This window comes from Pelophylax lessonae, assembly GCF_965119305.1.
Source record: "Pelophylax lessonae genome assembly, chromosome: 2".
In the NCBI taxonomy this organism is placed as follows: Eukaryota; Metazoa; Chordata; class Amphibia; order Anura; family Ranidae; genus Pelophylax; species Pelophylax lessonae.
In genome coordinates, this window is record NC_138769.1 from 177,971,290 (window position 1) to 177,998,402 (window position 27,113).

The 27,113-nt window shown below is 43.6% G+C and overlaps 1 protein-coding gene across 1 annotated transcript in view; it reads left to right on the forward strand.

Moving 5' to 3' along the window:
• Positions 1–27,113, forward strand: part of POLA1 (DNA polymerase alpha 1, catalytic subunit) — a 1,022,539-nt gene that overhangs the window by 866,814 nt on the left and 128,612 nt on the right. Inside the window, exon 35 of the mRNA XM_082247055.1 lies at positions 10,051–10,167. Within this exon, the coding sequence (XP_082103181.1) occupies positions 10,051–10,167 (117 nt within the window). The remainder of the gene's footprint in view (positions 1–10,050; positions 10,168–27,113) is intronic.

Genomic DNA, 27,113 nt, shown 5'->3' on the forward strand with positions numbered 1-27,113 from the left:
TTGAATGAGGACATTGTGTTACCCTCTTTGTGTCCTAAGCCAAAACATCCTAAGGAATTTGCACTGCTTACTCTGGATGTGGTTAGTGCAATCAGGGTGTACTTGGAGACTACTGAGTCTTTTCAGAAGTCTGATTTGCTCTTTGTACTCATGGATGGTCCAAAAAAAGGGCTGCCTACGTCTGCTGCGATTATTTCCAGATTCCTCCTTTCCCTGTTAAGGCGCATTCTACTCTGGCGCTTAATAAAAAGAAAATTGCAGTGCTAAAATAAATAAATAAAAAGAAACAAATTAAAAAAAAAAAATATATCCAAATTGATGAAATGTCTCTGGTGATAAAGTTCATAAAATTAAATGTGACGACATTCAATAGGTGCAATCCCCAGTGAACGTATGGATGTCACGATGAACAGAATAATGATCTCTCCACCGACGAAAATAAGTGAAATGCAAACTCACCAGATGCAAATACTGTCTAAATTATAGGACAGCAAACGAGTGTTATGCGACCAGTCTCCAGATCTTTTGGGACATCAATGTAGTCAGCAACCTCCAGCCTCATAGAGAACCTCCAATGCGTAGATTGACTCAGCACGTCATGGAAGGATTAAATTATATAAAAAATGGGATAGGCTCATGGTGTAGTATGAAGTAAAAATCAATTTAATAAAAATATACAATCAAAATATTCAGTAACACTGATACAAAAACAGTGTATATAGAATATAAAATCGACGGTAAAAAAGAACTCCCAAAGCTCCTGAGGACGCGTTGGACGCGAAACGGCCGTAGAGCTTATCATCTCAAACACCTAAGGTCCCAGCCATCACTTTTCATTTTAGTGGTGGCTATATATGTGAGTTCTTTTTTACCGTTGTTCGGCAGTAACACACTTCCTGTTTTTGGCGTCTACATTCTTAAGTAGTAAAGCAGACTGCAGCATTCAGTCTGGGGAGAGGGTAGTGTTAAACAAGCAGATTAAGATGTACTTTAACAACTTGAACATACATTTCCAGTGCGGGGTCACCACAGGGATGGCGGCAGTCAGGATGCGAAGGGTTTTAGGCAAGTGTGTTACTGCCTTGAGTCATAGGTGAAATAAAGGAAAAAAGCCTAAAAGAAAACAAGTGAAGCCACCACAATAAGGCACTGATATGCTGCAATATATTACAATTTTACTTGTGGGTTTAATACTGCTTTGTTTTCATAACATATTCTTCAGAAGGGTCATATAGTTAAGAGTTTAAAATCTAGAGTGGCCCACGGTGTATACAAACCCCTAGTTCCTTGATCAAGTCAATGGCCTACCAAAATAGTAGCAACTGCTGCTCAGCAGTGTCACATTTAACACAATTTATTTATGGGCATTCACTTTTGAAGTGGTTAGTTGACCAAGCAAGCAAAATTCTTGCAGCATAGATGGAAAAGCTAGCCTGAGATTCAAGGCATACAGCAGTATATCATCTGTGTAAAGCCTATATTTATGGTGTTGCCCACTCACTGAAAGGCCCTGGATAGTGGGCTTATACCAAATCACTGCGGCAAGATGTTTCATTGCTAATATACTGTTTGAAGGAATGGGGGAGACCCAGACGTGTCCCACGATGTGCTGGAAGTTCTGCTGTTTTATGCAGAATCCTTTCTTTTCCTAGTTAAAATGAATTTAAACCCTGACATACCCAGTGAAGTGAACAGCCTCAGATGATACACAGAGCTGAAACAATTCTCTCTACATAAGTTTTATTGTATATCTGCGGTCTATAGCTTTTTACACGGTTTAGAAAGTGAACATCTTTTCTTTCTTTTCCAGCACTTGGTATACACTGTGTGACAGCTGATTGGAGAAAAGGCACACCCCCCCCCCCCCCCCCTCCACATAGGCAGAGGAATGAAGAAACTTGCTGTGCTGTAAATAGATAAGCTCTCTGCTTATCTGTCTCTAACTTCCCTCCCTGACTCAAATTTACAGATGCTTTTATCGCCTGTGTCTGAGAACTTGTCAGAAGTTATCCTGCTAACAGAGGAAAAAAGAAGCAGAAAGACACAGGACTTAAGGCTTTGGAGAGCGATGGGTAAAAACTACAGATATATGTGCCCAGGTCAAATTTCACAAATGGGGTTTACATCTACTTTAATGTACTCAAATTTTTCACGACAAGATTATTTTGGCCCAGTTTATTGTGATTCATTGTTTTTTGGAATGCTCTGTGCGCACTGCATGTTCTGAAGTATGTTCCATTTGCATAATCTGTCAGGAGCTATTTGATTTATTGACTGACACCAGGCAAAGTGCTGAATGGTTCTTTCAATAGATTCTGTAGAAATAAGGTGACCTCTTATTGCTGAGAAAGTAGTTTGCTTTGAGAGAGTAGAATAGAGTACTTTTGTTAACCACTTAAGCCCCGGAAGATTTTACCCCCATTCCGACCAGGGGGTATTTTGCGATTCGGCACTGCGTGAATTTAACGCACAATTGCGCGGTCGTGCGACGCTGTACCTAAACGAATTTGACGTCCTTTTTTTCCCACAAACAGAGCTTTCTTTTGGTGGTATTTGATCACCTGTGCGATTTTTTGATCACGCGCTATAAACAAAAAAAGAGCGTCAATTTTGCAAAAATAGCAATATTTTTCACATTTTTTTATATGAAATTCCCCCAAAAAAAAATGTAAAAATCAAAATTTTTAAAAATTTTCGGCCAATTTGTTTTATGCTACCTATGTTTGGTAAAAAAAATCGCAAAAAGCGTATTTTGATTGGTTTGCGCAAAAGTTATCGCGTTTACTAACAAAGGGAAAGATTTTTGTCATTTTTGTTGTTTTTTTTTTTAACGCGTAATGGCGACGATCTGCGATTTTTTTTGCGGTACTGCGACATTGCGGCGGACAGATCGGACCCTTGACTGACATTTTTGACACTTTTGGGGTTACCAGTGACATTTCTACAGTAATCAGTGCTATACATATGCACTGTTACTGTAAAAATACACTGGTAGTGAAGGGGTTAACTTTATTTGGAAGGGAGGGGCTGTGTGTGTCCCTAGGGGCGTGGTTTCTACTGTGATTGGCTGTGGCTCTAGCTGTAAGGACACTGATCAACGGATCTACATACCAGATCCGTTTTATCAGTGTCTTTGCAGCGAGGAGAATGACAGGCAGTTTGTTTACACAAGCTGCCTGACATTCTCCCTCTCCCCCGCCGATCGCCGAGTGACCGGCGGACATCGGGTCCGCTGGTCACACGCGCGGGGGGGTCCGTGACCACGCGGGAGCGGGAGCGCGCCCCCGGGGGCGCGCGCTCGCTCCCTAGACCCTCACAAGCAAGCAACGTAGCCCTACGTTAGTTTGCCTGTGAGGGGCTGACCGCCGACGTAGATAGTCGTGCGGCGGTCGGCAAGTGGTTAAAGGGGAAAAAAAGCTTTGAGTGTACTACATGGCTTTAGATGTTCATATAAAATAAACCACACTTCATACATAACTGACTTGGGATAGCATTATATAGCTGTATAAAAAATGCATTCCAGAATATTTTAGCAATTGGGTTGATCTTTCCACTGTCTTTACCTTGGTGTGATGTTGGCATGTGTTTTTTTTTATAATTAACAATATAAATACAATACATGTTATAAAAAATTGTAGACACCCTAGTTTTGGTATTTGGTTTTGGTCGAACTGGTAAAGACTCAGTTTTTTGTTTTTGTTTTTTGTATAAAATCCTGAGATTCACAAACTGATTCAGTGTATTTTAATGTCTATGGTTACACAACATTTTAATGCAAATGTACAAGTCCCACAGTGGTAGTTGACTAGACTTAAGGAGTCTGAATAGTTCTTTTATTTCTATTGCAGTTTGGTTGCTTTGAACTACAATAACTGTTCTTTTAGATATATTTCCACTTATAAAGTAAATAGTGTCTAGTTATGTTTTGAGAGTGTCTCTTTTGTATGCTGCATGTAAAACTGCTGTGATATAATTTTTAGTAAATTGGATCTTCTACGCAATAAGAGTTTTGACTCTTAGCAGGCTCTTTAGTACTCTAACCATTGTTAGATCATATGCCTCCACCATTGGTTCTTCTGAAGGTTCCTCAAAATGATCCTATGAATCCGCTAGGGAACTGGCGACCCTAATCCTTGTCTCCTGTCCCCAATCCTAACATGGGAGATTGTGCACAGTTCTGCTTTTGTGTTATGTACCCCCCCCCAACAGCACAAATAAAAGGTAGAGGATTGGTAGAAGGGGAGATTGAGTGACCGCATGGGGTCTTCTTGTCACTGGGCACTGGAGACAGAAGACCGCTTCAAAGTCTGATAGCGCAGGAATAGAAACACAGATGGCATTCAAAATGCAGGTAAAGGTACTAGGTTTTGATTTCTATTCCTAATTCAACATGTACAGTGTAAAGTTCCTTTTAGGGCCTATTCACACCATGTGTGGTTGTATTTTGACTATTCTAGAGCAGTCCTGCTGCGTGGTGCGAAGCAATAAACCACCTTGCTGCAGCCAATAGAACTCAAAAGAAAAGTGGTGTTTTTTTTTTTTTTTTTTTCTCTTGGAATCATACTTGGGTGGATGCAGCTTTAGGGTCCTTTCACACGGCCGCTCCGTGTGTCCGCAAATCATCCCATCCGTTTGTGGATGATTTGCGGACATAATGTAAGTGAATGGCACTGCGGATGTCAGCGGAATACCATCCGCTGACATCCGATTTTCCTCCTTTCAGTTCTGTTCCGTTTTTACGAATGGAACAGAACCCCATTTTTTCTTCCGTGCAAAAAACGGAAAGGAAGGAAAATCGGATGTCAGCGGTGTCATCCGCTGACATCCGCAGTGCCATATACTTACATTATGTCCATATATCATCCGCAAACGGATAGGATGATATGCGGGCACACGGAGCGGATGACAAAAATGTCATCCGCTCCGTGGAAAAAAAAAAGTCCCGCAGCGGACCTTTCACACATGGAGCGGCCGTGTGAAAGGACCCTTAGATGTACATCTCTAATGAAAACAAAGGAAAAAAATGGGCATATGCCAAACATTGAGAACTTTCCTTTTTTCTTTTTTTTCTTTTTTTGCTGCGAACAGCCATTCATGTTTACGGCCTGCTGTATGCAGCACCTAGACTTTCTGGGCTGAAGAATGATGCTGGAATTTACATTGCATGAGTTCAGTTGCCCATGTGCAAGAGACTGAAGGATGAGGATCTAGGAGACCACATCTTCAAAATCAATTAGACAATGGCAGCTTACACACTTGTTGCCCCAGGTTCCTTTTGTTGAGCTGGGACATGTATTTTATTTCCTGAACTTTGGTTTGTACATTTTTTTTTTCTCTAGTTTAACAAAACACAAATGAAATCACTAGGGCTGATTTTCAGTATGTACAATGCAAGAACACATGACGCAATCGTGTATTTAATTTTCATTTCCACTAATGATAATGCTAGTTATTGTCATTTGTGAAGTGAGATTGCGAGATATGAAGTGCAAACATACCTAAATAGAGACTGAATAGAAATGTGATAAACAGAGACCTCTTTAATGGTAATTATAACTGTAAGGAAGTGGCTACAAATTACATTATGTCTTCCATACAAATGATGAGTGTGTTGGCCTGTTTACCTGAGATATAGTTGCTGTTTGTACTAGAACACAGGTGCAGTGGCAGTATTTGTGCCCATGTATCATTGCCTTTTTTTTTTTTTTTTTTACTAATTTTCCAGTATGGTTACTGTACATTTTTTGCTCTGTTGTTGGCTGGTCTTTGTATGGTCCAATAAACATTTACTTATTTTCCTATTACATTTCTTTTAATTAAACATTAAAGCGGCAGTGATTTTTTTTCTCTTGCTAAGTCTGATATGATACAAAAATACAGTAAGCTAATGTAATAAACAATTTTTCTTGCATTCTTCTAGCATGTAAAAAATAAGCGTTTTTTTTTTTTTTTTTTTTTTAATGGACCTTTAAAGCATCACACCCACAATCTGTAATGCTATGGTCCTGCAGACTGTGTATCTGGTCGTACCTCCAATACGGCCAGGCAGTTATACCTCCCTCCCTAGCAGCACATACTCTTCTTTCCTTCTCTTTTTCTCCATTCAGCTACCTATGTAAACATGGAGTCACTCCAGTCAGAGCTTATACAGAGCTGAAGGCTGTTTCTTGACCCCCTTGTGACAGTGCTATGCCAATCATCAAGCACTACAGTTGTCACCAGATAGATAGTAGTCATGTGCTTCTCATTCTCAGAAGTACCAAGTCATTTCTATCCTTCTGATGTCTGAGCAATACAGAAGAGGGAACAAATTATTTTTAATGTTAACAGATCCCGGGGTTACTAGGCAATTTTTAAAATAGGAGGTCTTACCTCTGTCTTTCTCTTCCCTGTTCTTTAATAGTTGCCATCACTGGCTCAGGCAAGGGCAGTAAAGGGATTGTTTTGCATATAAAGGATTTGTTTTTAATAACTGCAGACCTCTGATAGAAGCTTTGCTTGGAATTAAAGCGAGCAGCATGCATATTTCTGTCTTTAAAGTTTGCTATGTGGAGATAAATCAGTGACAGCCAGATAACAAACCCTTTTAAGGGCTATACACATGGGCTGAATATCAGGCGGCATCAGCCAGTTCAATAGAAACTGGCTGACATTTGACTCGTGTACAGTAGACAATCCGACGGAAGCTGGGCAAAGATGCATTACCCAAAAAGGTATGACAAGAATAGAGGCAGCACAATCTAAGAGTAGCAGTATGAGACTATAATAGCCATAATAAGTAAACAACTCTTTTGTCGCTTGTCAAAGAATAGAGTGCCAACTGTGTACGACCGCATGGTTCGCGATCCTAGTCAGGGATGCCGGATGGAGCCTTCGGCTGTGTGGGTGGATAGCAACACTTCCTGGAGCTAGTCTGAGGATCCTGGGGGTGCCGACGTCCAGGGTGTCGCAAGCGATGGGCGTGAAAAGAATAAAAGTCCCAGCTGCGTACGCGGCCTAAATGAGCATGCATGCTCCGAATGCGTGTCACGCCTATCGCTTGTGACACCAGGACCTTGGCTCCCCCCAGGATCCTCAGACCCGCTCCAGGAAGTGTTGCTATCCACCCACACACCTGAAGGCTCTATCCAGCCTCCCTGACTAGGATTGTTGACCATCCGGTCGTACACAGCGGGGACACTTATTCTTTTGACGAGCACTTACATGCCATCATCTTGTGAGTTGCATACTTATTATGGCTAATAAAGTCTCATACGGCTACCCTTAGATGGTGCTGCCTCTCCTTGTGTTCCCTGCAGAGTCACTTCTAGCTCTTCTACAGCGCCACTAAGCTAGCACATTGGACTCGCCTTCTATGTGACTTTGTTTTTGTTTTTATTTATACAGTTATTGGAACTGATAGCTTTTAGTGCTCTTGATATCCTACCTTTTGCTACCCAAGAAGGTCTGCCAGTCCGCACCTGATCAGCCCTCTTAACCAATGGCTGAGAATGCTGGCTGGTAGGGATAGGCTCAAGCGCGTTTGGATCGTAGTCAAAATCCACCTGAGCAATCCCACCAGGAAGCCCTCACTGCACACTGCCAATCATAGGTAGTGAGGCACTTCCCAGCCCGCAACTGTACTTACACGCTGCCTTTAAATGGTGGTATGTAAAGAGGGCCTCCTGGTGGGATTGCTCAGGTGGGTTGGCACTACAATCTGAACACTCCTAAACCCAGCCCTACTGGCCAGTGTGTTCTGGGGGGGGGGGACTAGTCAGAAAACAGTACCCCAGCAGGGGAGATTGCTGTACTAACATCAGATAGTTAGTGCAGTGGCTCCTCCCGTGTTCCTCCGTTATTTTTTTTGTTCAGCCTGCTGGGTTGAACAAAACAAAATTCTAGTGTACACTGCCTTGCGAAAGTATTCGGCCCCCTTGAACTTTGCGACCTTTTGCCACATTTCAGGCTTCAAACATAAAGATATAAAACTGTAATTTTTTGTTAAGAATCAACAACAAGTGGGACACAATCATGAAGTGGAACAAAATTTATTGGAGATTTCAAACTTTTTTAACAAATAAACTGAAAAAATGGGGGTGCAAAATTATTCAGCCCCCTTAAGTTAATACTTTGTAGCGCCACCTTTTGCTGAGATTACAGCTGTAAGTCACTTGGGGTATGTCTCTATCAGTTTTGCACAGTCTCAGGTCTTTTGCAGACTCCATCAGGTTTTCTTCCAGAATGGTCCTGTATTTGGCTCCATCCATCTTCCCATCAATTTTAACCATTTTCCCTGTCCCTGCTGAAGAAAAGCAGGCCCAAACTATGATGCTGCCACCACCATGTTTGACAGTAGGGATGGTGTGTTCAGGGTGATGAGCTGTGTTGCTTTTACGCCAAACATAACGTTTTGCATTGTTGCCAAAAAGTTTGATTTTAGTTTAATCTGACCAGAGCACCTTCTTCCACATGTTTGGTGTCTCCCCCAGGTGGCTTGTGGCAACCTTTAAACAACACTTTTTATGGATATCTTTTAAGAAATGGCTTTCTTCTTGCCACTCTTCCATAAAGGCCAGATTTGTGCAGTATACGACTGATTGTTGTCCTATGGACAGAGTCTTTCACCTCAGCTGTAGATCTCTGCAGTTCATCCAGAGTGATCATGGGCCTCTTGGCTGCATCTCTGATCAGTCTTCTCCTTGTATGAGCTGAATGTTTAGAGTGACGGCCAGGTCTTCGTAGATTTGCAGTGGTCTGATACTCCTTCCTTTTCAATATTATCGCTTGCACAGTGCTCCTTGGGATGTTTAAAGCTTGGGAAATCTTTTTGTATCCAAATCTGGCTTTAAACTTCTCCACAACAGTATCTCGGACCTGCCTGGTGTGTTCCTTGTTCTTCATGATGCTCTCTGTGCTTTAAACGGACCTCTGAGACTATCACAGTGCAGGTGCATTTATACAGAGACTTGATTACACACAGGTGGATTCTATTTATCATCATTAGTCATTTAGGTCAACATTAGATCATTCAGAGATCCTCACTGAACTTCTGGAGAGAGTTTGCTGCACTGAAAGTAAAGGGGCTGAATAATGTTGCACGCCCAATTTTTCAGTTTTTTATTTGTTAACAAAGTTTGAAATATCCAATAAATTCCGTTCCACTTCATGATTGTGTCCCACTTGTTGATTCTTCACAAAAAATTACAGTTTTATATCTTTGTTTGAAGCCTGAAATGTGGCAAAAGGTCGCAAAGTTCAAGGGGGCCGAATACTTTCGCAAGGCACTGTATATTAGGCTTTATTTCTCCTATGAAAAGTGTGGTTTAAAAAAAAAAACTCCAGTTTACCTCCTGTCTCGTCCTTCCTGTTTAAGTACACAATGGCAAAGAGTTCTGGTGGGGGGGTAGTTAGTACAGTGGCTCCAAGCAGAGCTGACTGTTTTTCTTTTTTAATTTTAACCCATCGGTGTGTACCAGGCTTAAGAAATTTGATAAACAGGAGAAATGGTTAAAATCAATTTTTATCTTGCCAAACTGGGGAAAAAAGGCACATTGCTCCCCAAAAAAGGTTGTCTCACTTCTGTAAGTATTAGGTTTTGCTGATTATATAGGTACAAAACTGAAATGCAGAAATGGCTCAAGCCTAACTTGGTAATTAATATGATCTTTGCTTAACATTAGCCTTTATTATTTTGAAAAGCACTGCACTAACTTAGTTACAACTAACTTCAGGTGTTGCTTTTGTGAAAACTGATTCTAATTTTATTCCTGTCACTATGGGGTCTAGTTATAAATGTTTTCACACAGCTTTCTTTATGTATTGCCACATTTTTTATATTAAATCCAATTAAGAAACGTAAGTCGGGGGGGGGGGGGGTCGGTGGCTGTGAGAATCATGTAAAAACCTTTATAAATAGACCCCTTTAAATTAATTTGAAATTACCTGTAAGTGCAAGAAATAGGTTAACTGCTTTTGCCAGTTATGTTTAGTGTTGCACAATATAATAAAATCTAATTCCTAATGAATACTGAACCGCAATGTAATATTTTTCATTTGGACTTTTTTCAGGGTTGGCTTGTATGTGAAGAGCAGACCTGTCAGAACCGGACACGTCGCGTTCCCTTAAACTTTTCTCGCAGTGGGCCAATCTGCCAGGCCTGTATGAAAGCAACATTAAGATCAGAAGTAAGTCTCGAATGTGATGTTTTGCTTTCTCTCCTGACTGGTCAAGTTGGTTTTTATTCATGGGGCTCCAAAATTAGAGCGCTGTGCTTTGTTGTACAGCTCAAAAGCAGGCTTTCCTGTAGTACATTGAACAGAAGATGAATACCGGTCCACGATGTCTTGTATTTTGTACAATGCAGGTATTTTAAAGCAGTCCTTTACCTAATACCAACATTTTACTAAAAAAAAAAAAAAAGGAAAAAAAAAAAACAAATGATGTATTAAATGATGCCCCCGTTTTTCTTCATTTTTTTGAAGCACAGATAAAGCAACATCCCATTGTACAGCCTTACCTAGCTCTCCGTGTTTTAGAACCAGCCTATGTTTTAATGAAATACAGGCAAACCTTTTTTTCTCTCTTGTTCATTGACGGACACCGCTCCTGTCATGACCATTGGGTTATGCTGCCCCCTACAGGAGTAGGACACTGGGCAGAAAAAAAACTTCTGGCTGCACGCATGGGCAGTCCCAGGGGGTAAACTCCCTCTGCTACTTCCTATAGTCACTGAGGATTTTTTTCGGCCTAGTCAGGAGACCATAGAGACCATAGATCCTTGCTGGGATCTGTGGTCTTGGCAAAATATTTTAGATAGAAAAATGTTTTCCTTCTGGATTTTTCCTGTGAGATCTACTATCAACTGCCAGACTGGGTGATGGGCTGGATAGTCTAGATACAGTTTTACCCCTAGTCTGGCCAGCAAGCATGCGCAGGCCTCAGCTCTACGCTCGGTCGGATGCGACATGGCCCCACTGGACTGGGGCTGGCCCTGCGAGTTAAACGTCCCACGAGGTTGCAGCCCACCCATTTTGATGGAGGATCTGTCTGGAGCGGTGCCCACCTGGTTCCTGGTATGGTGATAGCTGTTCCCCCCCCCCCCTCTACACTTGGAGGATTTTGGGGTGGGCGCGGGCCCCTCCTTTGGACAGTTAGACCCTCAAACCCCCGAGCACCCCCCCCCTATTTGTCAAGTCCCTCATTCTGCCCCCTCTACAAACGATGGGGATGTATTTTTGGGATGGTTTGGCCACTATGCTAGGGTGGGGGCAAGGCGCTAACTGGCGATGGGGGCAGGGAGGTGCGCCGCCGGCGACCGGATGATGGACTGGTAGAGGGGGTTGTAGTGCAATTTTAGGTGCCTGTGTTGGCGGGTGGTGAGTCTGGTGGGGTCCTCTCCCTCTCAGTGGAGGATCGCTTGTGCTTGGTGACCTGGTGTTGCTGCCAACGCAGCGGGGGTTTTCCCTTAGCAGTGTTTTACACTTTTTTGTGGGGTCCCCCTGGTGACTCATGGAGTCTTTGGAGCACGTTTCCCCACCTAATCCCCTCTCTGAGGCTACAGGGGCTTCCGGGTCCCAAGCATCCATCCATGCACTGACCGCGATCCTGGAGTCCCTTGTGTCCTTGGTGGAGGCCGCTTGCAGGCGACGGGCTAGCAAATTGCACCCCCACCTTCCCCTGTCTCATCAGATCCTGAATCTGATTCGGCGGACGTGGGTCACCCTGCTGGGTCTGCGACCACGCGCCTCGAATTCCTCTCATAGTGAGGAGGATTCCTCCACGTCTGTCCTTGCGCACAGAAAGGCTCTGGTAGATGCACTGAAGATGGAGGACGCGGCTGAAGCTGTCACAGAGGCACTCACAATGGCTCACCATTCAGAGCAGCAAAGGTGTAGAGTTAGGAAGCCAGGAAATAGCCACGTAGGATAGACTTAAATCACTGAATCCCCATTAGATAGATTAGTAGGTACAATGCCCGGCGGGTGTGGAGATGCGATTCGGTGTACATCTTGTGGTATGTATACGTTCCTCAATCATGAGATCGAGGGCGAATACAAATGCACAAAGTGTAAGCACGTTGTTTCCCTGGAAGCTCAGGTCCTGAATCTAGGGAAGCAGCTGGCAACACTGAGACGTATGTCCATACTGAAGGAGAGCTGGGATTGTACCCGCCAGGTGCAGGCAGGGGTCTGCACAGAGGTGGGCGGAATGACGGAGGTGCAGGCAGCAGAGCAGAGTAGACATGTGACAGGAAGGGTAGAGGGCAAAAAGGCAAGGAGGCTGATCCTGGGCTGGAGCACCCCAATAAATTCGCCCTGTTGCGTGATGTTGGGGAAACCAGTCAGGGACCAGCATTGCTGGAGCAGAGCGACGCCCCTAGCTGCCAGGGGAAGAACTCCTCCAGTGAGGCTGGGAGAAAGGGAAAGGAAAGACAGGTGCTGGTGGTAGGGGACTCAATTATTAGAAGGACAGACAGTGTAATCAAAGACCGTGTGTGCCGAACAGTCTGTTGTTTGCCGGGCGCTCGGGTTCGGCACATTGCGGATCGGGTGGACAGATTATTGGGTGGGGCTGGGGAAGACCCAGCTGTCATGGTACACGTGGGTACCAATGACATAGGCAGAGGAAGATGGAGAGTCCTAAACGATTTCAGGGACTTAGGCGCTAAGTTGAGAAGGACCTCCAAGGTAGTATTTTCCGAAATACTACCTGTACCTTGAGCCACACCAGAGAGGCAGCGGGAGATTAGGGAAGTTAACGAGTGGCTGAGGAGCTGGTGTAGTAAGGAGGGTTTCGGGTTCCTGGAGAACTGGGCCGACTTCTCAGTCGGCCACCGGCTCTTTGGTAGGGACGGATTGCACCTAAATGGGGAGGGTGCAGCCATACTGGGTTAGAGGATGGCCAAAAAGTTAGAGGGGCTTTTAAACTAGGGAATGGGGGGGAGGGTACAGATGTCGAATTAGCCAGTGGAAAGCAAGTTTCAGAGGGCAGAAATGGGGGCATTAGTGGTTGGGTGATCGGAGCTCCTATACCCAGGGTGGGTATGGGGAAAAATCAAGTGAGCAGCCTAAAAACATCAAATGAGGATAAATTTAACCGGTCAAAATTAAGAGGTTTGTATACCAATGCCAGAAGCCTGGCCAACAAGATGGGAGAGCTGGAGCTGCTGATGTTTGAGGAGGACTTAGATTTTGTGGGGATAACTGAGACTTGGTTTGACAGCTCTCATGATTGGATGGCGACCATTCAGGGGTATTCCCTTTATCGCAGAGATAGAGAGGGTAAAAAAGGGGGAGGGGTATGTCTGTATATTAAGAACAGTGTACAGGTAAATATGAGGGATGATATTAATAATGGAGCTAAGGACGAGGCAGAATCCCTATGGGTAGAGCTTCAAAGGGAAGGAACGGTGGGGAAGGTAATATTGGGCGTATGCTATAGGCCCCCCAACCAGAGGGAGGAGGGGGAGGCGGACCTCATTTTACAGATAGGATTGGCAGCAAGGACGGGAAACGTCATTATAATGGGGGACTTTAATTATCCAGATATAGACTGGGCAGAAGGAACCGCACACTCAGCCAAGGCTCGACAGTTCCTAAATGTTTTGCAGGACAATTTCATGGGTCAGATGGTGAATGCACCGACGAGAAAAAATGCGGTACTTGACCTACTGATTACCAACAATACAGACCTGCTCACGGATATAGAAATATGGGAGAACTTAGGAAACAGTGACCATAGGTCAATAAGTTTCAGTATTAATTACAGTTATAGGAAGCAGAGGGGTAATATAAGGACGCTGAATTTAAAGAGAGCCAATTTCCCAAAACTGCGCTCGCTGCTAGAAAATATCAATTGGGATGGAACCCTGGGAACAAAGAACACGGAGGAAAAATGGGAGTGCTTCAAGAGCATACTTAACAAGGGGATTGACCAGTGCATTCCAAAGGGAAATAAATTTAAAAGAGCAAAATTAAACCCTGGGTGGCTAAACTCCAACATAAAAATGCATATTAGTGCTAAAGAAAAGGCCTTCAAAAAATACAAGACTGAGGGGTCATTGGCAGCATTTAAGCATTACAAAGAGTGTAATAAGAAATGTAAAGACGAAATCAGGGCGGCTAAAATAGAACACGAGAGACATATAACGGAGGAGAGTAAAAAGAACCCCAAGAAATTCTTTATGTATATAAACAGTAAGAAAGCGAGGCCAGATCACATTGGCCCCATAAAAGATAAGGGAAATATGGCCACTGAGGACAGAGAAAAGGCGGAAGTGTTAAATCATTTCTTCTCTTCAGTCTTCACAAAAGAATCGGGGGGCTACACGAACCTAGCTTGTAAGGCCAAACTAAACAACACACCTCAGGAAGTGCCGCCATGGCTAACAGAAGATAGACTTAAAACTAAACTAGAGAAACTTAACATAAATAAATCACTGGGACCGGATGGCTTGCACCCGAGGGTTCTTAAAGAGCTCAGCCAGGTGATTGCCAGACCGTCATTCTTGATCTGTAAGGATAGTTTACAGACGCGTATGGTGCCAGCTGATTGGAAAAAAGCCAACGTGGTACCAATATTTAAAAAGGGGCCAAGGTATATCCCGGGGAACTATAGGCCGGTCAGCCTAACATCTGTAGTCTGCAAGATGTTGGAGGGGATGTTAACCCCTTCAATACCGAGTCATTGTAAAATGACGTCGGCAACATTCCTTTAGCGATCCAGGCGGACGTCATATGACGGCGCCCGGATCTCCCCGCTACTGCGCGGCGATCGGGGGTGAGGCTCGTCCCTCGGACTGAGCCCAACCCCGATCAAGGTAAACAGCCAATGAAATTGGCTGTTTACCACGAGATCGGCTGTGTCAATCACAGCCGATCACATGAGCGGCGCCAGCCCGAGCCGCTCGTTCCTTTCGTAATGCCCGGGGGCTCGCAGCGCGGCGATCGGGGACGATGCTCGTCCCTCGGACAGAGCCCATCCCGATCTAGGTAAAGAGCCAATGAAACTGGCTCTTTACCACGTGACCGGCTGTGTCCAATCACAGCCGGTCACAAATGTCATTAGAGAACACGGTAACTAGCTGTCACCGTGTTCTCCTCCACACACACTGATCCTGTGTGAGGAAGAGATTGTGGTAACAGCTAGTTACCAAGTACAGTGCACCCCAACCACACTGATTGCCCCCCCCCCCAATAAAAAGCACCTGTCACTAGCCCATCAAAGTACCAGAGTACCTGTCACCAGCCCATCAGGTACTCTGATGACAGGTACTCGGGTACTCTGATGGGCTGGTGACAGGTACTCTGATGGGCTGGTGACAGGTACTCGGGTACTCTGATGATGGGTACTCGGGTACTCTGATGATGGGTACTTGGGTACTCTGATGACGGGTACTCGGGTACTCTGATGACGGGTACTCGGGTACTCTGATGACGGGTACTCGGGTACTCTGATGACGGGTACTCTGGTACTTTGAGTACCCGTCATCAGAGTACCCGAGTACCTGTCACCTACCCATCAGAGTACCTGAGTACCTGTCACCTACCCATCAGAGTACCCGAGTACCTGTCACCTACCCATCAGAGTACCCGAGTACCTTCCACCTGCTCATCAGAGTACCTGACACCTGAAGTACCCGAGTACTTGCCACCTGCTCATCAGTATCCATCACTACTCATCAGTACCTATCCGTATCAGTACTGATCATCCGTACCCATCAGTACAGTATCAGTATCACCTATCAGTATCAGTACTACTCATCAGTACCTATCACCTGCCTGTCACCTGCCCATAAGAGTACCCGAGTACCTGCCACTTGCTCATCAGTACCAGAGTACCTGTCACCTGCCCAGCAAAGTACCCGAGTACCTGTCACCCTTCATACAGCCACCATGTCTAAGTCCAAAAAGGTTTATATACGTCCTCCGTGTAAACCTAAATACCGGTGTTATGGCAGCAGATAGCTGCCATAACCCTGGTATTTTTTTAAACGGTGGACGGTTGGCTTTCCGATAAGGGTGGTCCCAGCGGCGGATTCGCCGCAGGATCACCCTTCCGGGGTGGCGGAAGAGGTGACCCACCCCCCCCCCCCCCCGCCGCATTCTGGTCCTTTTCCCCGCTTACCGGACCCGCCGGCAGCGGGGAAAACGATCCGGTCCCAGATCCTCACAGACAGGATGTCGAGTGAGGGCAAGCTTGCCCTCACTCGACTCTATGGTCTTGGAGGACCGGAGCTACGGCAAACGTCGTTGCCTAGCAACCAGTTTAAAGGTCCCTTTTTTTTTTTTTCATTTTAATTTATTTTTATTTTATTTTTTTTCTATCTTTTAGTGTACTTGTGAGATCTGAGGACTTTTTGACCCCAGATCTCACAAAAAAGAGGTCCTGTCATGCCTTTTTCTATTACAAGTAATGTTTACATTTCTTGTAATAGAAATAAAAATGATCAATTTTTTTTTTTAAAAAAAAAACAGTGTAAAAATAAAAAATAATAAATAAAATAAATAGTAAAAAAAAAAATTAAAGCGCCCTGTCCCCGTGAGCTCGCGCACAGAAGCGAACGCATACGGAAACCCCGCCCACATATGTAAACAGTGTTCAAACTACACATGTGAGGTATCGTCGCGATCGTTAGAGCAAGAGCAATAATTTGAGCCCTAGACCTCCTCTGTAACTCTAAGATAGCAACCTGTAGAAATTTTTTCGCCTATGGGGATTTTTAAGTACCAAAGTTTGTCACCATTCTGTGAGCGTGCGCAATTTTGAAGCATGACATGTAGGGTATCTATTTACTCGGCGTAACATTATCTTTCACATTATGGAAAAAAATTGGACTAACTTTACTGGTTTCTTATTTTTTAATTCAAAAAAGTGAATTTTTTCCCAAAAAATTGCGTTTGGAAGACCGCTGCGCAAATACGGTGTGATAAAAAATATTGCAATAATCTCCATTTTATTCTCTAGGGTCCCTGCTAAAAAAAATATATAACGTTTTGGGGTTCTAAGTAGTTTTCTAGCAAAAACAACTGATTTTAGCTTGTAAACACCAAATGTCAAAAATAGGCCTAGGCAAGTGGCTAGGATGCATGATGATGCTCCTTGGATGTTGGGCCCCTCTATATGGATAGGCTGTGAAAAAGTCTCACACATGTGGTATTGCCATACTCAGGAGGAGTGGCAGAATGTATTTTGGGGTGTCATTTTTGCTATGTACATGCTATGTGTTAGGAATATCCTATAAATTGACAACTTTGTGTAAAAAAAAAAAGTTTTTATTTTTTTCCCACATTTTCCAAAAACTTGTGGAAAAAAATGACATGTTCAAAGGACCCATAATGCCTCATAGAATATACGTTGGAGTGTTTGCTTTCCAAAATGGGGTCATTGTGTGGACTTTTCCATTGTATTGGAAATTGTATTGTAATTGAAAAGTGTGATAGGTAGTAAGAAAGTTTTATGTGCATTTATGCTCCTAAAACGCCTTATGGTGCTACTTTGACGTGGAGTCTCTTTTTGTGGCCAGGCTGTGTAAAAGTCTCACACATGTGGTATCACCATACTCAGAAGGAGTAGCAGAATGAATTTTGGGGTGTCATTTTTGCTGTGTACATGCTATGTGTTAGAAATAGCTTATAAATTGACAATGTTTTGGGGAAAAAAAAGAAAAAAAATTTTCTTCATTTTCCCAAGAATTGTGGGAAAAAATTATAACTTCAAAAAACTCACCATGCCTCTTACTAAATACCTTGGACTGTCTACTTTACAAAAAGGGGTCATTTGGGGGGTATTTGTACTGTCCTGACATTTCAGAGCCTCAAGACAGGAGATCAGTACATCTGGTGTGATCAATTTTCAGTAATTGGTACCATAGCTTCTAGACTCAATAACTTTCACACAGACTAAATAATATACACTAATTTGGGTTAATTTTACCAGAGATATGTAGCAGTATAAATTTTGGCCCAAATGTATGAAGAAAAATTAATTTTTTTGCAAAATTTTATAATAGAAACTAAAAAAGTGTTTTTTTTTTTTTTTTTTGCAAAATTTTTGCTCTTTTTTTGCTTATATCACTAAGAAAAAAAAAAAACCCCAGTTGTGATCAAATACCACCAAAAGAAAGCTCTATTTGTGTGAAAAAAATGATAAAAATTTTGTTTGGTTACAGTGTAGCATGACTGAGCAATTGTCATTCAAATTGTGAGAGTGCTGAAAGCTGAAAATTGGTCTGGGCAGGAAGGGGGTCTAACTGCTCTGTATGGAAGCGGTTAAGGGACCACATACAAGACTTTAGTAATGAAAACGGTATTATTAGTAGTAATCAGCATGGATTCATGAAAAATCGTTCTTGCCAAACCAATCTATTAACCTTCTACGACGAAGTGAGCTGCCACCTAGATAAAGGTAAGCCTGTGGATGTGGTGTATCTGGACTTTGCAAAGGCCTTTGACACTGTTCCCCACAAACGCTTACTGTACAGACTAAGGAAGGTAGGTATGGACCATAAGGTGAGTACCTGGATAGAGAACTGGCTCCAGGGGAGAGTCCAGAGGGTGATGATTAATGGGGAGTATTCGGATTGGGCTGGTGTGGAAAGTGGGTTCCCCCAGGGTTTGGTCCTGGGACCAATCCTGTTTAATTTATTCATAAATGATCTAGAGGAGGGGATATCTAGTACTATCTCAGTATTTGCAGATGACACTAAACTAGGCATGCCATTATCTTCTATGCAGGATGTAGAAACCTACAAACGGACCTGAACAAAATAACGGGGTGGGCAACTACATGGCAGATGAGGTTTAATGTTGAAAAATGTAAAGTAATGCACTTGGGGGCCAAAAACCAGAAAGCAAGCTACTCACTAGGGGGGGGAACCTCTGGGTGAGTCTAGGATGGAAAAGGACTTGGGGGTACTGGTAGACAACAGGCTTGGCAGTGGCATGCAATGCCAAGCCGCTGCAAGTAAAGCCAACAGAATACTGGGATGTATAAAAAAGGGGATTCACTCCAGAAATAAAGAGATTATTCTTCCACTCTACAAGACCCTGGTCCGGCCACATCTGGAGTATGCTGTCCAGTTCTGGGCACCGGTCCTCAGGAAGGATGTGCTGGAACTGGAAAGAGTCCAGAGAAGGGCAACAAAAATAATTAGGGGAATGGAGGACATCAGCTATGAGGAGAGGCTACAGGCACTGAACCTGTTCTCTCTGGAGAAGAGAAGATTGAGGGGGGATATGATATCAATATACAAATACTGTACTGGTGACCCTAGCATAAGGAACAAACTATTCAGAGTAAGGGAATACAATAAGACACGTGGCCACTCACTAAAACTAGAGGAAAGGCGGTTTAACCTTAAAATGCGTAAGGGGTTCTTCACTGTGAGAGCAGTAAGGATGTGGAATTCTCTTCCACAAGCAGTCGTATCAGCAGGGAGCATTGATAGTTTCAAAAAACTATTAGATGGGCACCTTAGAGACCACAACATACAGGGGTATACAATGTACGGTTAAAAGCAAACACACACACACATCATAGGTTGAACTGGATGGACTGTTGTCTTTTTTCAACCTCACTAACTATGTAACTATGTAAATATGTATCCTTTCCCTGCCTATTTTGACAGAATTGTCGCTAATGAGTGGGGACGACCAAAACGCCTCCGTGGGGTTCCTAAGCGCTTTACTAGGCATTAACCCTTTAAATAGTCCCTTCTTAAGAAGTGTAAAATAAAAGCAGAAAAAGCGCTCTGGGTGCAGACTGCTTTATTAAAGATAAATAAAAGCAAATAATTAGCAGCAACTCACAAAATTAGTTGATAATAAGCAGACATATGTGTGAGATAATCCACCGGTGGTGCCGTCCCTCTGATGGATGTGCGGTGTGCCTTGAGCTTGTGGAGCAGGAGAGAAGGTGGCCGGCCTTAATCTCGGGTTGTCCAGGTCATCCAGCTGACACTGCAGTGGAGGGAGGAAGGGTCACATCCGTGACGCTCACAGGTATCCCGGGGCCGGAAAGCACGATGCATTTCTGAGCATGCGCGAAGTCTGCAACGGACATGCGCGCTCTTTCTTCAGGTGCTGGGGAGAGATCGTAATGCCGGGAATATATAGAGAGAGGAGCGCTTCACTGATTCGTGTCCAAAGGAAGGTGAACACCAATACTGAGTGTTTCTCCCCCAGGGAAAGGGCTGTTTACACACAATGGGCACTTAAAACTAATTGTGCACAAATAAAAGGCTATCTAAAAAATATAAAAAATAAAAATAGACAATGTACTGTAAAAACTACAGCCATCATGGGTATGTGGATAAATACAGTACATAAATAATATACAACCAATATAATACCAGGAAAATATAATATTAAATAATAATAAATCCATGGCTAAATTAGCTGATAAAAAAAAAAATAATAATTTAGATAGCCTTTTATTTGTGTACAATTAGCTTTAAGTGCCCATTGTGTGTAAACAGCCCTTTCCCTGGTGGAGAATCGCTCAGTATTGGTGTTCACCTTCCTTTGGACACTAATAAGTGAAGCACTCATCTCTCTATATATTCCCTGCATTACGATCTCTCCCCAGCACCTGAAGAAAAAGCGCGTATGTCGGTTGTGGACTTAGCGCATGCTCAAAAACGCGTCATGCTTTCCGGGCCCCGGGATACCAGTGAGCGTCACTGATGTGACCCTTCCCCCTCCACTGCAGTGTCAGCTTCAGCTGGATGACCTTGACACCCCGAGATTAAGGCCGACCACCTTCTCTCCTGCTCCACGGCTTAAGAAGCTCACGCACATCCATCAGAGGGACAGCACCATGGTGGATTATCTCACACATATGTCTGCTTATTATCAACTAATTTTGGGAGTTGCTGCTAATTATTTGCTTTTATTTATCTTTATTAAAGCAGTCTGCACCCAGAGCACTTTTCCCGCTTTTGTTTTACATGTTGCTCCAGAGTTTCCTCCCTCCATCTCTGAAAAAAAAGCTGCCAGGTGCAGCAGGATTTTTTATCACAACCCCTATTATTGTCTTCATAAGACTTTTTTAAAAAGACTCTCTTATTGGACTTATATTGTCCATTATAATATCATACTATGCGGATGGACTTCTTAGCGCCTATATGGTTGTGTTTTTTCCCTTCTTAAGAAGTGGACTGTGCCACCGGTGGTGGGCCCTCCGGTTTCCAGATTAAACAAGGCAACCATTATTCAGGTGGGAGAGTCCCCAGCCTTTAAGGATCCAGCTGACCGGAAGGCGGAGGCTGTGGCCCGCATTATGTACACATTAGTGGGTTCGGCAATGAGGCAGGTATTTACCATTGCCCTAGTGTCCCAAACTCTGACCCAGTGGGCTAACCTCCTGTGCCGTGACTTAGAGGGTGGGCAACTCCCTTCTGCCTTTGCTGAGCTGGTAGATCAGCTGGTCCAGGAGTTGCAGTTTATCTGTGATTCCGCCTTGGATGCGGCTCCCCTGATGGCTCGCCTCTCTGTTTTAACAGTGGTCCTTTGGCGTGTCTTTTGGCTTAAATGCTGGTCTGCGGACCGGACTTCTAAGAAGGCCTTTACTGATCTTCCCTTTTAAGGAGATCATCTGTTTGAAGCTACCCTGGATATGACAGTATTAAAAATATTTACAGGGGGCAAGAGTACCTTTCTTTCACAGGCTAAGGGTAAGGAACCTCGTCGTAGACATGGACCTTCCTTCTCGGCGCATACGTTTTTTGTCCCTCCAGAGTGGACTGACAAGGGCCTCCTCTTGCTGCTCCAAATGAACCTGGTCTGGCAAGCCGAGAGTGGGCTTCTCCAAACCCACAGACAAGGCTTCTTCAGTATGAAGGTGCGCCCTCACCCGTATCAGGGGTGGAGGGACGCCTTCACTGGTTTCCGGACCCGTAGACTTCCCACGTGCAAGACAAGTGGGTCCACAAAGTTATTCAGTCCGGTTACAAGATCGAGTTTCACTCTTGTCCCCGGCAAGGTTTTTTCCTTCCAACCTGCGCCTGCCCGCAGGCCAGTTACAGGGTCTGTTTGGGGTGGTACAAGACCTGTTCCTTCTAGGGGTGATTGTCCCGGTTCCGACCTCAGAACGTTTCAGAGTTTTTACTCAAACCTGTTCACAGTCCCTAGGAAGGAGGGCAAGGTGTGTCCATTCCTGGACCTCAAGATGTTAAACTGCTTTGTGCGGGTACAGAATTTCAGAATGGTGTCCATTCGAACGATGGTGGCATCCCTGTGTCAGGTGGATTTTCTTGCCTCTATCGACATCAAGGATACTGACCTTCACACTCCAATATGTCAGTCACCAGCGTTTTCTCTGCTTTGCTGTGGGAGAGGAGTATTATCAGTTTGTGGCGTTACCCTTTCGTCTCGCCTCCGCTCCTCTGGTCTTCACAAAAGTGTTGGCTCCGGTGCTAGCTTTGTTACGCCACCGGGGGATCGCGGTACTGGGCTACTTGGACAATCTTCTTCTGTGAGCAGGGTATTCATCTGCTCTGGTCGAGAACCTGGAGATCACAATACGAACTCTGCGGGAGTTAGGCTGAATTCTGAATTTTCAGACGTCTGCCTTAAACTATTTTTGCCTGACTCTGGACCCGTAGCCAGAGTTGTTCTTCCTCTGGACAAACTCCAGAAATTGCAGGCTGCAATTTGCCTCCTGCTGTCAGACAAATGGTCATCCCTCCAGACTTGCATGCGGGTGCTGGGCCTGATGGTATCTACCTTTTGAGGTGGTTCCATTTGCGCAGTTCCATACGATGTCCCTGCTAAAGGAGATTCTGACCAAATGGGACAAGACTGCAGTGTCTGGACAATCCGAACCAGCTGAGTCAGACAGCAAAGGAGTCCCTTATATGGTGGCTTCGCTCTCTGGCGGGGAAAATCCTTCCTCTCCTTGTATTGGACAGTGGTCACCATGGATGCCAGCCTGTCCAGCTGGGGAGGCGTCCTCGGCAAGCATTCTGCTCAGGGGATATGGACGCTGGAATAGTCCAGATTACCGTTCAATGTCTTGGAACTCCAAGCGATCAGACTGTGTCTGGATCATTGGACAAATCATCTTCAGGGATGCCCTGTGCGCATTCAGTCGGACAATGTCAGGGCCGTGGCTTATGTCAATCACCAAGGGGTCCAAAGAAGTGCCCTGGTGGCTCTGGAGGTAGCCGGCATTCAAAGGTGGGCAGAATGGTTTGTTCCAGCTCTCTCCACTGCGCACATTCCCGGGGGGAACATTTGGCAGGCAGATTACCTCAGTCAGGAGGCGTTGGACCAAGGGGAGTGGTCCCTTTATCCATAGGTGTTTCTTCAGCTGGGTCTCCTGTGGGGTACATTAGAGGTAGATCTATTGGCTTCTCGGCTCAACAGAAAGGTGCAAAGGTTTGTGGCTCGGTCAAGGAATCCTCTGGTGGATGCCACAGATGCACTGGTGGCCCCATGGGGTTAGTAACATCTGATTTAAGCCTTCCCTCCTCTCAAGCTTCTGACTTCTACGCAGGATCGAGGCAGAAGGGATTCCGGTCATCTTAGTGGCTTCAAACTGGACTCTCTGGGCTTGGTACACAGATCTGGTGTGGCTGGTCTCCGATGTTCCTTGGAAACTTCTTCTCGGAGGATCTGCTGTCCCAAGGACCGATTTTCCATCCTGCTTTACAGTTGCTTGGTCTGACAGCTTGGCTGTTGAACGCCAGGTGCTAAAGTATAGTCAGTGATTCCTACTCTGGTAAAAGCTAGGAAATCTATTTCTGGGAAGATCTACCATCCTACCTGGAAGACATAAATTGTGTGCTGTGCGTCTCTTGGGGGTTATCCTTGCTCCTTCTCGGTGGCTCTGATCTTAACCTTCCTTCAACGGGGGGTTGAACAGTAATTGGCCTTGAGTACCATCAAGGAGCAGGTATTGTCATTTCGTCATCATTATCGTCATTTCATTTCCGCCCACCTGTTGGCTCCTGGGTTATACCAGGAATCATTGGGCATCCTCTGCTTGTAGCATCATGGTATTTCCAAACCAGAAATGACGGAATGCCAAGAAACCTGCAACACAATGAGTGCACCAAATTTTGATGTGCGCAAGATCGGGAGGTGCATGCTGGCTAGGTTTACGAAGAGGCTTTGAAGTGGTTACACTTTCTGTGCTATTATATATTTTTATTTTTAAATATTTTATATGGCAGCCGAAACAACTATTCTATTTCTAAGGCATACCAAAGTAGCTTTTACATCTAGTGTTAAGTGGTGATGTCATCACTTGGGGCTCCTTTGACAAGACCCCTGCGGATACACTGTTAAAGTGTATATATAGTCAAAAACGTTTTTTGTTTGGAAATTGTATAAGCCCCTGCCAGTTTCTTTTGCTGACTGTTTGCCTTATGGTTATTTCCTTTTACTTTCTGTCCTAGAAACCCAATAGGATTTTAGAGGATATCGCCCAGAGCGAGGATAACCCCCTTCTTAGAAATTTGTTTTGGGGACAACTTCAACATTTTGCATTGCCCATCACTTTCTTACCTGTTGATAATGAACACCACTACAAAAAGTGGGGAGAGTCTACCCAACGGGAGCAATTACATCAATAAAAACATGACGGATTGTGTAACGCTTCCCTGCTCTTTCCAAACCTAATAAAACAATGTTGCCTAGAAATACTTTAGTGAGAAAGACTGCTTGCAGCCCTAGATGCTTGCAGGCATTCCGAATTAAACTACCAGTTCAACCCATTCCCATGAGTGTCTTTCAAAGTTGGGATACAATGAGAGAATGAATGTAATTTTTATATTTATATGTGCTCAAACATAGTGTGTGTCTGCATACCGAACACTGAATGTGTGTATGTATGTGTGTGTGTGTGTATATATATATATATATATATGTATATATATATATTAGGGGTGTTGAAAATAATCGATGCATCGCGATGCGGCCTTGAACTATTTGAATTCCGATGCTGAGGACCGGCCGCATCAATGCGTGGATGACGTAATCCCGGCTTTTTTTTTTTTTTTACTAGTTCTTTTATTTACAACTTTAGTTCAGGAACAGCCGTTTAAGAGGAAAGTAGTAGACATCTGTATCGGCAGCTAAATGTTATTTTTAATTTTAGGGACATTTATAATGTATATTTTCTTTTCTAAAGTTAAAAACTTTACAGAATATGCATCACTCTTATTACGCTGCACATTATGCGCATGCCTTTATTATTTTAATTCTAAATGCAAATTTGATACCTACGCTTGATTTTTTTACATTGCCGCTAATTTTTCACAGTAATGTTTGGCACAAAGTACTTTCTTTAATACAAATAATATAGTCTCTATTACAGCAGGAGTTAATCCCTGTCCAGCTCTAGTTTTTCAATAATGTTGAATCTCTAGGAAATTCCTAGGTAAACAAGGGTCTATGTCATCTGTTGAAATGTAGCCGAGCTCATACGAGGCGAGGCTTTCTATTCGGGTCCTTGAGTCTGTATTATATGGTGTTATGATTTCTTTGTGATGGCGTCTGTCTGAGTGTTGGAGGCCTTAGCTTTGCTTGGCCTCAACTAAGCTTATTATGCTTTTCAAAAAAACATTTTCAAAGCTTGTTGTAAGCCCAGTGGCTTACCACTTGTGAATGATTACAGATTTTTCTTGTTTTTGGTACCCCTCTGACCTCACACTCCCACCACTTTTATTTCACATTGCGAAAACCATCCACTGCACATCCAAGTTTCAATGAACAGCCTAAACCCTACACATTTTGGTGTTAAGTAAAAGGATGGAAATCTGCTTAACTACTTCCCCAACAGAGCTCTCCTAATGAGAAATTAAAAGACTTATTTAATTAAATAGCATAGCTGCTGTTTGTATACTCTCCTTATGTTTTATTTTTATGATGAAAAATAAAATTATTGGAATAATCAACAAGCTATGCAGAACCTCTATATGTTGCATACCAAAGTTAGGAATTTGTGTTGTCCTTCGCATCCAGTCAGATTACACTGGTTAGCAATTAATTACACATGTTCTTCCATTTTCTTTGAGCAGACCTTTATTTTCCTCTAGCTTTAATTCATGAAGCCCACTGTGGCTCTTGCTGTTGACATTTAATTTGTGGATTAGAATTGATTTCCATGGAAACTTGTAAGCAGTTTTTGTTCTTTTTAGGGCTGCAAGTAACGATTATTATCATCGATTAGTGGCCCGATTTATTATTTCGGTTAGTCGGATAAAAACCTGAAAAAAAAAAGCATGGTGTAGAATTAAGTAACGTTTAAAAAAAAAATGTTCTTAAATATCTATATGCAGCTTTATATTTAAATAACCTGCATATAATCCACCCTGAGAAGAACAGACAGACGAGATCTATACACTATTAGAGGTTGAATCTGGTACATATCAGATTCGGAGATGAAAATTATTTAAAGGAAAAAAAAAACTTAGACCCAAAACGGGGTTTTGCAGATTTGCTGACATGATTAGAATATAATATGCATGACAGACTCCCTTCTTATAGGCAGGTAGCTTGATACAAGCTATCTGTGGTTGATGTTACTTTTACTGGAAATACACAAACAAATTTGTAAAGAATGTTTTAAAGTTATTGTAAAGTCTGCTTTTAAAAAAAAAAAAAAAAAAAACGTTATACTTAACTCCTCTGTGTAGTTGGTTTTGCACAGAGCAGCCTGGTCCCTCTTCGTGTCTCCTGGCCCCTCCCTTCTATTGAGTGCCCCTACAGAAAGCAGCTTGCTATGGGGGCACCCGAGCCAAGCTGAAGCTCTGCGTGTTCATTCAGACACGGAGCTGCTGTTCGGCTCCGCCCCCTCTCCTGATTGGCTCACTGACTTTGAGAGCCGTGGGAGCCAATAGCGTCACTGCTGTATCTCAGCCAATCAGGTGGGGAGAGTCCCAGGACGGCCAAGGGACTCGTGGACATCGCTGGACAGAGAGAGGGTACAGGTAAGTATTTGGGGGGAGGCTGCTACACTCAGAAGGCTTTTTATCTTAATGCATAGAATGCATTAAGATAAAAAACCTTCCTAACTTTACAACTCTTTTAAAGACATTTGTTCGATTTACTAATCATTAGTGGAGTCAAACTGACTTTCATTTTCAACCACAGTGAAGGAAAAATTTGGAGCAGAATAGAAAACT